The sequence below is a fragment of the Anolis sagrei genome, chromosome 2 (genome assembly GCF_037176765.1).
Source record: "Anolis sagrei isolate rAnoSag1 chromosome 2, rAnoSag1.mat, whole genome shotgun sequence".
Taxonomy (NCBI): domain Eukaryota; kingdom Metazoa; phylum Chordata; class Lepidosauria; order Squamata; family Dactyloidae; genus Anolis; species Anolis sagrei.
Genome location: NC_090022.1, coordinates 3,643,526 through 3,655,454, shown reverse-complemented (window position 1 = coordinate 3,655,454; position 11,929 = coordinate 3,643,526). Strand labels below are relative to the sequence as shown.

At 44.3% G+C, this 11,929-nt stretch overlaps 1 protein-coding gene across 1 annotated transcript; it reads right to left on the bottom strand.

The window, feature by feature from the left end:
- Positions 1–344: 344 nt before the first annotated feature.
- LOC132766304 (zinc finger protein ZFP2-like) lies at positions 345–11,929 on the bottom strand. The gene is made up of 2 exons (XM_067465064.1): positions 11,889–11,929; positions 345–5,619 (listed from the first exon to the last, which is right to left on the bottom strand). The coding sequence occupies exon 2, from the start codon at positions 5,522–5,524 to the stop codon at positions 4,475–4,477; it is 1,050 nt and encodes a 349-aa protein (XP_067321165.1). The 5' UTR covers positions 5,525–5,619; positions 11,889–11,929; the 3' UTR covers positions 345–4,474.

Here is an 11,929-nt window from a genome sequence, read left to right as displayed (position 1 = left end):
AAGGAAAGAAAGAAAGAAGGAAGGACAGAAGGAAGGAAAAAGAAGGAAGGAAGGACAGAAGGAAGGAAGGGAGGGAGAATAGAAGGACAGAAGGAAGAAAGGAAAGAAGGATGGAAGGAAGGACAGAAGGAAGGAAGGAAAGAATGAAGGAAGGAAAAAAGGAGGAAGGGCAGAAGGGAAGGAGGATAGATGGAAGGAAGGAAGGAAGGAAAGAAGGATGGATGGAAGGAAGGAAGGAAGGAAAGAAGGATGGATGGATGGATGGAAGGAAGGAAGGAAGGAAGGAAGGAAGGACAGAAGGGAGGGAGGATAGACGGAAGGAAAGAAGGAAGGCTTTTTCTTGACCTAATGAGAGCCAGAACGGCTAACAGTAAAAACCAAAGCCATGTGTGAATTAATACCAAACTCATATAAGCATCAAAGTAGACTTGAACACAGAAATGTTGGAAAAATACATAACTAACAGCAATAAAACCATGAAACAAATATGTTAAATTACACGAAACAGCCCGTATGGATTGGTCTCACAAACTCCCTTCTTTGAACATTGACCCTGACGAACTCATGGAAGATGTGATCCCGGTCATCTTGACACCAACTGCTTTCCTTTCTGACAAAAGGTCTTCTCCACATTTCCTTATAACGTGATGCCACTGGGGCCCCTCTGTTGCCTTCTTCTAAGGGTGGGAATGGCGATCCCAAGTCCATCATTCCAACCTTGCCCTGGATCCCAGTACACAAGTTCATCTATGTGCATAATCATTGAAGTAATGTCCATATTCCACTCCTTTAAGGAAGTGTTTCTCAACCTTCCTAATTTTTATTTTTATTTTTTGTCGTATCAGGAGCGACCTGAGAAACTGCAAGTCGCTTCTGGTGTGAGAGAATTGGCCGTCTGCAAGGACGTTGTCCAGGGGACGCCCGGATGATTTGATGTTTTATCATCCTTGTGGGACCAAATTTGGCACAAATACCTGATACATCCAAATTTGAATTCTGGTGGGATGAGGGGGGGGGGGGGGTTGTTGATTTTGTTATTTGGGAGTTGTAGTTGCTGGGTATGTCAAAGAGTATTCTGAACTCCACCAATGATGGAATTGAACCAAACATGGCACACAGAACTCCCATGACCAACAGAAAATACTGGAAGGGTTTGGTGGGCATTGACTTTGAGTTTTAGGAGTTGTAGTTCACCTACAACCAGAGAGTGGACTCAAACAATGATAGATCTGGACCAAACTTGACACAAATACTCAATATGCCCAAATGTGAACACTGGTGGAGTTTGGGGGCAATGGACCTTGACATTTGGGAGCTGTATTTGCCGGGATTTATAGTTCACCTACAATCAAAGAGCATTCTGAACTCCACCAATGATGGAATTGAACCCAACTTGGCACACAGAACTCAAATGACCAACAGAAAATACTGGAAGGGTTTGGTGGGCATTGACCTTGAGGTTTAGGAGTTGTAGTTCACCTACATCCAGAGAGTACGGTGGACTCAAACAATGATAGATTTGCACCAAACGTGGCATGAATACTCAACATGCCCAAATGTGAACACTGGTGGAGTTGTAGTTGCTGGGATTTGTAGTCCACCTACAATCAAAGATCATTCTGAACTCCACCAACGATGGAATGGAACCTTGACATTTGGGAGTTGTAGTTGCTGGGATTTATAGTTCACCTACAATCAAAGAGCATTCTGAACCCCACCAACGATGGAATAGAACCAAGCTTGGCACACAGAGCTCCCATGCCTTGAAGTTACATGCTGGCACGAGCCTCCCTCCAGCCTCACATGTTCTCCGTTGCCTGCACATGCGCACCATGCTGTCATGCGCCAAGCACGCCTACTCTTCCCTCCTTGCTTGGAGTCTAAGAAACAGCCCTCCCCTTGGCTCAGAGGTCGGCCAATCACGGCGGAGGAGGGCTTTTGGTGGGAGGATTCACATCTGTTTCCAAAAAGGAAGAGAAGGACTAGTGGGAAGATCTTCAGCCTTCTCTACCAAAGGGGTTCTGAAGGCCATCAGAAGTATGTTTTCTGATGGTCTTTGGCAACCCGTCTAAAATCCCCTTGTGACCCTCCTAGGGGTCCCGACCCCCAGGTTGAGTAACACTGCTTTAAGGTCTTACCAGCGAAGGTCTTCTCTAGATTCCTCTATACAAGCAAATCCCAAATTATGCAACTATAGGATTCCATTATCCACAATTATGCTCTTATTGAAGGCCTTTCCACATTCCATTCATGCATAAGGTTTTACACCACCAAAGGTTCCCTGTCGATCCCATTGTACTTAAGGTCATTCTAGTCTAACTGCTACCAGTAACGAAGGTCTTCCCACATTCCATACATTTATATGGTTTCTCCATTATGTGGCTTCTTTGAATGAAGGTAGACGCTCTTCCCACTTCTCTATGAGTTCGTTGATACTTGGAAGATGCACCACAACGATGGAAAGTCCTTCCATACGTTCCTGTAGTTTCTTCATTACATGGCTCCTTTGAATGAAGTAGATGTCCTTCCACAGCACCAAAATCTCCATGGGTTTGATGATGCTTGGAACGTGCACCACAACTATGGAAGGTCCTTCCACATTCCATTCATTACTTGGTTTCTTTAAATGAGAGGAGATGTTCTTTCAAGACATTGTCTCCATGGTTTCATTGATGGCTGGAATATGCACCATGACTACTGAAGGTCCTTCCACATTTCATACATCCATGTGGCTTCTCTGAATGAGGGTAGATGTTCTTTCAAGACGTCATGGTCTCCATGGTTTCATTGATGGCTGGAACAAACGCCATGACTATTGAAGGTCTTTCCACATTCCATACATCCATGTGGCTACTTTGAATGAAGGTAGATGTTCTTTCAAGACGTCATGGTCTCCATGGTTTCATTGATGGCTGGAACAAACGCCATGACTATTGAAGGTCTTTCCACATTCCATACATCCATGTGGCTACTTTGAATGAAGGTAGATGTTCTTTCAAGACGTCATGGTCTCCATGGTTTCATTGATGGCTGGAACAAACGCCATGACTATTGAAGGTCTTTCCACATTCCATTCATCTATGTGGCTACTTTGAATGAAGGTAGATGTTCTTTCAAGACGTCATGATCTCCATGGTTTCACTGATGTCTGAAACATGCAAAATGACTATTGAAGGTCCTTCCACATTTCATACATCCATGTGGCTTCTCTGAATGAAGATAGATGTTCTTTCAAGACGTCATGGTCTCCATGGTTTCATTGATTGTTGGAACATACGCCATGACTATTGAAGGTCCTTCCACATTCCATTCATCTATGTGGCTTCTTTGAATGAAAGTAGATGTTCTTTCAAGACGCCATGGTCTCCATGGTTTCACTGATGCTTTGAACATGCACTACAACTATTGAAGGTCCTTCCACATTCCATACATTTATGATATTTTCCATTGCATGGCATATTTGAATGAAAGTAGAGGTTGTTCCAAGGCATCAAAATCATCATGGGTTTGTTGATGCACCAGAACTATTGAAGGTCCTTCCGCATTCCATTTTTTAATGTGGCTTCTTCAAAGGTAGATGTTCTTCCAGGACTCCATGGTCTCCATGGGTTCATTGATGCTTGGATCATGTGCCCCAACTATTGAAGGTCCTTCTGCATTCCATTCATTAATGTGGCTTCCTTGAATGAGGGTAGATGTTCTTCCAAAACTCCATGGTCTCCATGTGTTCACTGATGCTTGGAACATGTGCCCCAACAAAAAGGTCCTTCCACATTCCATACATTTACGTATTTTTCCACTGCATGGCATATTTGAATGAAGGTAGAAGTTGTTCCAAGGCATCAAAATTGCCATGGGTTTGTTGATGCACCACAACTATTGACGGTCCTTCCACATTCCATTCTTTAATGTGGCTTCTTTGAATAAAGGTAGATGTTCTTCCAGGACTTCCTGGCCTCCATGGGTTTGTTGATGCTTGGATCATGTGCCACAACTATTGAAGGTCCTTCTGCATTCCATTGATTAATGTGGCTTCTTTGAATAAAGGGAGATGTTCTTCCAAGACTCCATGATCTCCATGTGTTCACTGATGCTTGGAACATATGCCCCAGCAAAAAGGTCCTTCCACATTCCATACATTTATGTATTTTTCCACTGCATGGCATGTTCCAAGGCATCAAAACTGCCATGGGTTTGTTGATGTGCCACAACTATTGATGGTCCTTCCACATTCCCTTCATTAATGTGGCTTCTTTGAATAAAGGTGGATGTTCTTCCATGGGTTCCATGGGTTCGTTGATGCTTGGAACATGTGCCCCAACTCTTGAAGATCCTTCTGTATTCCATTCATTAATGAATGAAGGTAGATGTTCTTCCAAGACTCCATGGTCTCCATGAGTTCACTGATGCTTGGAACATGTGCCTCAACTCTTAAAGGTCCTTCCACATTCAAGACATGTATGTGGTTTCTCTGTTAAGTGGCTTCTTTGACCAAAGATGGATCCTTTTCCCAGGCGATGTGATCTCCATGGGTTCGCCGATGCTTAGAACATGCACCACGACTGTTGAAGTTCTTCCCACATTCGGGGCACTGATACGGTTTCTCCCCCGTGTGAATCCGTTCATGGATGGTGCATGCGCCGCACTGGCTGAATCCCTTCCCACAGGACATACATTTGTAGGGCTTCTCCCCGGTGTGGGTCCTTCGATGCCTCACGCAGGTCCCGCTGTCACTGAAGCTCCTCCCGCACTCCACGCAGGTGTAGGGCTTCTCCCCCGTGTGCCTTCTCTGATGGGATGTAAGAGTCCCACTCCGGTTGAAGCTCTTCCCACACTCCGTGCACTTGTAGGGCTTCTCCCCGGTGTGGGTCCTTTCATGTAATGCAAGAGAACTGCTACAAATGAAGGTCTTCCCACACTCCATGCACTTGTAGGGCTTCTCCCCAGTGTGGATTCTCTGGTGCTTAGTGCATGCTCCGCTATCACTGAACATCTTCCCGCATACGGAGCACTTGTAGGGTTTCTCGCCCGTGTGGGTTCTTCTATGAGAAGTAAGATCACTACTCACGCGGAACCTTTTCCCGCACTCCGTACATTGATACGGCTTCTCCCCAGTGTGGGTCCTTTCGTGCAAACTCAAGGCACTGCTCACGATGAAGCTCTTCCCGCACTCCATGCACTTGTAGGGCTTCTCCCCAGTGTGGATCCGCCCATGGATGGTCAGCTTGCTGCCTTCACTAAAGCACCGCCCACAATCCAGGCATTTGTACGGCTTCTCCCCTGTGTGGGTCCTTTGGTGCAGAATGAGAGCGCTGGTGCTGCCGAAGCCCTTCCCACACTCCATGCATTTATATGGCTTTTCCACCATAGGGGTCCTTTGATGGGTTGCCACATGTGCGGCACCATTGTCAAACATCTTCCCACCTTCCATCTGTTTACATAGGTTCTGTGTTGGATGGGTTGTTTGATGTTCGGTCCATGCTCCAGGGTCAATGAAGTGCTTCCCACACTGTTCCTCCTCCATGTTGATGGTGATGTCTACGTTTAGGAGGACTTTTAATACGTTCCCACAGACAAGATACAATTAAGTTGCTTGTCTCCTATCAATTTCTCCTTTTCCTGAAAAAGAAGAGATAAACCTCAGTTACCTTTTTTTATTCAAGTCTCCTATTTTTCCTCTTTATTTATGATGCTGAAATTTGTATACACAATTATTATTATTATTACTATTATTATAATCATTATTATTATTAGTGGTGAAGTGTGAATAGCTTTAGATAGGGTTTGATCAAACCCTAGATAGGGTTTGAGCAAAAAAGGGGAAGAGAACCTCAGTAAGAATCTTTACTGTAATAGAGAGGGAAATAATAGGCTAGTACCTGGAGTGATCTGTTAAGGAGAGAAACACATTTTGAAGGAAATAAGTTTAAAACTTGTCTAGTGGAAAGAACAGTCCTCTTAAGAGTTGTTTTATGGAAGTTTATAAATGTAACCGCTAAAGGAATGTCCCTCTAGGAGTTAAGAAACATTGAAACCATTAAGCTTCTATACTTCAATAAACTTATTACAGTTTCTCTTAAATCCAAGTCTCTGTTTCGTATACTTTCGAGTCAAGCTGTGCTACATATCAAAGGAAGATAAACATCATCCTAGGCATCAAATTGTGCCTTTTGTAAGCCGCCCTGAGTCCCCACTCAGGGGTTGAGAAGGGCGGGGTAGAAATACACGAAATAAATAAATAAATAAATAAATAATACTACAGGCTAGTGGCTGTGTTATCCATTTTGTAGATTCATCACAAGTTGTAGGAGACCCTGACAAATCGGTAACATCCCTTCAACTGGTGGCGTTGTTACATCATCATCATCATCATCATCATCATCATCATCATCATCACTAGCCGTCCCCTGCCAGGTGTTGCTGTGGCCCAGTTTAGTGGTGTGGGAAACAAAGTAATGAGAAAGTATTGGTTTCTAATATATGTAATTCCTTTATGCTTGTGAGTAAATAGTATTTCTTGCTGTTTCTTTGTTAGTGTTGATGTGGAGAGTGTCTGGTTTGCCTAATCTGGAACAAACGGCATATAAATGTCCATCTTTAGGGGTCCCTTTCAAATCTATGATACTATATCTCTCTGTGTGTGAATCATATCTATCTATCTATATCTATGGCTGGATGGCTCTTTGTCAGGAGGACTTTGATTACGTTTTCTTTCCCTGGTGAAGGGAGGTGGACTGGGTGGCCTACAATCAAAGATCATTCTGAACTCCACCAATGATGGAATGGAACTGAATGTGGCACACAGAACTCTTGTGACCAACAGAAAATACCGGAAGGGTTTGGTGGGCATTGGCCTTGAGTTTGGGAGTTGTAGTTCACCTACATCCAGAGTGCACTGCGGGCTCAAACAATGATGGATCTGGACCAAAGTTGACATGAATACTCAATATGCCCAAATGTGAACACTGGTGAAGTTTGGGGAAAATAGACCTTGACATTTGGGAGTTTTAGTTGCTGGGATTTATAGTTCACCTACAATCAAAGAGCATTCTGAACCCCACCAACGATAGAATTGAACCAAACTTGGCACACAGAACTCTCATGACCAACAGACAATATTGGAAGAGTTTGGTGGGTGTTGCCCTTGAGTTTTGGAGCTGTAGTTCACCTACATCCAGAGAGCACTGTGGACTCAATCAAGGATGGATCTGGACCAAGCTTGGCACATATACTTAATATGCCCAAATGTGAACACTAGTAGAGTTTGAGGAAAATAGACCTTGACATTTGGGAGTTGTAGTTGCTGGGATTTATAGTTCACCTACAATCAAAGATCATTCTGAACTCCACCAACCATGGAGTTGGACCAAACTTGGCACACAGAACTCCCATGACCAACAGAAAATACTGGAAGGGTTTGGTGGGCATTGACCTTGAGTTTTGAAGTTGTAGTTCAGCTACATCCAGAGAACACTGTGGACTCAAACAACGATGGATCTGGACCAAACTTGGCACGAATACTCAATATGCCCAAATGGGAACACTGGTGGAGTTTGGGGAAAATAGACCTTGACATTTGGGAGTTTTAGTTGCTGGGATTTATAGTTCACCTATAATAAAAAAGCATCAGCGATAGAATTGGGCCAATTTCCCACACAGAACCCCTGTGACTAACAGAAAATGCAGCGTAATACTGTGTTTCTATCTTGAGGCATTGAAAGTTTGCTTTTTTGTGTTTAAATTGCTCTGAGTCCCTTGATTGTATGTAAAAAGGTAAAGGTTTTCCCTTGACACACTGACTCTGGGACTCTGGTGCTCATCTCAATTTCTAAGCTGAAGAGCCGGCGTTGTGCATAGTCACCTCCAAGGTCATGTGGCTGGCATGACTGCATGGAGCGCTTTTACCTTCCCGCCAGAGCAGTACCTATTGATCTACTCACATTTGCATGTTTTCGAATTGCTGAAGCTGGGGCTGACAGCGGAAGGTCACACCGCTCCCCAGAATTGTACCTGCAACCTTTTGGTCAACAAGCTCAGCAGCTTAATGTTTTAACCCACTGTACCACCGGGGGCTCCGGTGAACATTGATTGTAGGTGAACTATAAATCCCAGCAACTACAACTCCCAAATATCAAGGTCTATTTTCCCCAAACTCCATCAGTGTTCACATTTGGGCATATTGAGTATCTGTGCCAAGCTTGGCCCAGATCCATCCTTGTTTGAGTCCACAGTGCTCCCTGGATGTAGATGAACTACAACTCCAAAACTCAAGGTCAATGCCTACCAAACCCTTCCAGTATTTTCTGCTGGTCATGGGAGTTCTGTGTGCCAAGTTTGGTTCCATTCCATCATTGGTGGAGTTCAGAATGCTAATTGATTGTAGGTGTACTATAAATCCCAGCAACTACAACTCCCCAAATGTCAAGGTCTTTCTCTCCCCCCCCCCCCCCCCAAAAAAAAAAACAACTCCACTAGTGTTCACATTTGGGTATATTGAGTATTCATGCCAAGTTTGGTCCAGGTCCATCTGTGTTTGAGTCCATAGTGCTCTCTGGATGTAGGTGAACTACAATTCCAAAATTCAAGGCCAATGCCCACCAAACCCTTCCAATATTTTCTGTTGGTTGTGGGAGTTCTGTGTGCCAAGTTTGGTATCATTGGTGGGGTTCAGAATGTTCTTTGATTGTAGGTGAACTATAAATCCCAGCAACTACAACTCCTAAATATCAAGGTCTGTTTTCCCCGAACTCCATCAGTGTTCAAATTTGGGTATATTGAGTAGTAGGTCGAGATCCATCCTTGTTAAAGTCCATAGTGCTCTCTGGATGTAGGTGAGAGCCGTTCAGCAGTGGAACTCTCTGCCCCGCAGTGTGGTGGAGGTTCCTTCTTTGGAAGCTTTTAAACAGAGGCTGGATGGCCATCTGTCAGGGGTGATTTGAGTGCAATATTCCTGCTTCTTGACAGGGGGTTGGACTGGATGGCCCAGGAGGTCTCTTCCAACTCTTTGATTCTATGTATGAACTACAACTCTAACATTCAAGGACAATGCCCACCGAACCCTTCTGGCAACTACAACTCCCAAATGACAAAATCATTCTCCCCTCCAACCCCACCAGTATTCAGATGTGGGCGTATTGGGTGTTTGTGCCAAATTTGGTCCAGTGAATGGAAATTCATCCTGCGCATCAGGTATTTACATGACGATTCTTAACAGTAGCAGAAATACAGTTATGAAATAGCAATGAAAATAATGTTCTGGTTGGGGGTCACCACCACAGGAGGACCTGTATCAAGGGGTCGCGGCATTAGGGAGGTCTATTCAAGAAGATGTAGGACCCCTTTCATGGGCATTCCCTCTAAGAAAGGACACCTAGAGAACTCCTGGTGGGGTTGGCGGGGGGATTGATTTTGTCATTTGGGAGTTGTAGTTGCTGGGATTTATAGTTAACATGTAAACAAAGAGCATTCTGAGCCCCACCAACAATGGAATTGAACCAAAGTTGGCACAGAAAACTCCCAAGATCAACAGAAAATACTGGAAGGGGTTTGGGGAAAATAGACTTTGACATTTGAAAGTTGTAGATACTGGGATTTATAGTTCACCTACAATCAAGGAGCGTTCTGAATCCCACCAATACTCAATATGGCCAAATCTGAACACTGATGGGGTTTGGGGAAAATAGACCTTGATATTTCGGAGTTGTACTTGCTGGGATTTATAGTTCACCTACAATCAAGGAGTGTTCTGAATCCCACCAATGATAGAATTGGGCCAAACTTCCCACACAGAACCCCCATGACCAACAGAAAATACTGGAAGGGCATTGACCTTGAGTTTAGGAGTTGTAGTTCGCCAACATCCAGAAAGCACTATGGACTCAAACAATGATGGATCTGGACCAAACTTGGCACAGATACTTTAATATGCCCAAATGTGAACACTGATGGGGTTTGGGGGAAATAGACTTTGACATTTGGGAGTTGTAGATACTGGGATTTATAGTTCACCTACAATCAAGGAGCATTCTGAATCCCACCAATGATAGAATTGGGCCAAACTTCCCACACAGAACCCCCATGACCAACAGAAAATACTGGAAGGGCATTGACCTTGAGTTTAGGAGTTGTAGTTCGCCAACATCCAGAAAGCACTATGGACTCAAACAATGATGGATCTGGACCAAACTTGGCACAGATACTTTAATATGCCCAAATGTGAACACTGATGGGGTTTGGGGGAAATAGACTTTGACATTTGGGAGTTGTAGATACTGGGATTTATAGTTCACCTACAATCAAGGAGCATTCTGAATCCCACCAATGATAGAATTGGGCCAAACTTCCCACACAGAACCCCCATGACCAACAGAAAATACTGGAAGGGCATTGACCTTGAGTTTAGGAGTTGTAGTTCGCCAACATCCAGAAAGCACTATGGACTCAAACAATGATGGATCTGGACCAAACTTGGCACAGATACTTTAATATGCCCAAATGTGAACACTGATGGGGTTTGGGGGAAATAGACTTTGACATTTGGGAGTTGTAGATACTGGGATTTATAGTTCACCTACAATCAAGGAGCATTCTGAATCCCACCAATGATAGAATTGGGCCAAACTTCCCACACAGAACCCCCATGACCAACGGAAAATACTGGAAGGGTTTGGTGGGCATTGGCCTTGAGTTTGTGAGTTGTAGTTCACGTACATCCAGACAGAACTACGGACTCAAACAATGATGGATTTGGACCAAACTGGCACCAATACTCAAAATGGCCAAAAGTGAACATTGATGGAGTTTGGGGAAAATAGACTTTGACATTTGGGAGTTGTAGATACTGGGATTTATAGTTCACCTACAATCAAGGAGCGTTCTGAATCCCACCAATGATAGAATTGGGCCAAACTTCCCACACAGAACCCCCATGACCAACGGAAAATACTGGAAGGGTTTGGTGGGCATTGGCCTTGAGTTTGGGAGTTGTAGTTCGCCTACATCCAGAGAGCACTGTGAGCTCAAACAATGGTGGATCTGGACCAAACTCTACACAAATACTCAATATGTCCAAATGTAAAACCTGGTGGAGTTTGGGGAAAACAGAAAATACTGGAAGGGTTTGGTGGGCATTGACCTTGAGTTTGGGAGTTGTAGTTCGCCTACATCCAGAGAGCACCGTGGACTCAAACAATGATGCATCTGGACCAAACTTGGAATGAATACTCAATATGCCCAAATGTAAAAACTGGTGGAGTTTGGGGAAAACAGAAAATACTGGAAGGGTTTGGTGGGCATTGACCTTGAGTTTGGGAGTTGTAGTTCGCCTACATCCAGAGAGCACTGTGGGCTCAAACAATGATGGATCTGGACCAAACTTGGAAAGAATACTCAATATGCCCAAATGTGAACACTGGTGAAGTTTGGGGAAAATAGACATTGATATTTGGGAGTTGTAGTTGCTGGGATTTATAGTACACCTACAATCAAGGAGCATTCTGAGCTTTTTTAAAGGAAGGTTGAGAAACACTGGTCTATTCAAGAACATGTGGGGATCCTTTTCAGGGGCATTCCCTCTAAGGAAGGACCCCTGGGGAACCTAAGAGAGGGACACTTCATCTATGGGGGGTACACCCTATCCAAGGAAGGGCTCATGGGATCCTTATGGGGGACACTCCTTCTAATCAGGAATATGTGGAATCTCTTTGAGGGACACTCCTTTGAGGAGAAGACCTCTGGGGACCTAATGGGGGGGGGGGGGGACACAACACTCCTTCCTATGGGGCACCCTTGAGAAGCACCCTCCATTCCCCTCCTTCCCACCCACATCTCCTCCTTCCCTCTCTTCCCCTTCATAGGGGGGAAATGTCCCCATCTGTAGCTCTCTTTACCTTCTCTTCTTCCTCCTCCTCCTCTTTGTGCCCCCCCTTCC

Bases quoted from the DNA above. Each gene is read 5' to 3' on its own strand.
- LOC132766304 (XM_067465064.1), bottom strand. From the start codon at position 5,524: ATGGAGGAGGAACAGTGTGGGAAGCACTTCATTGACCCTGGAGCATGG.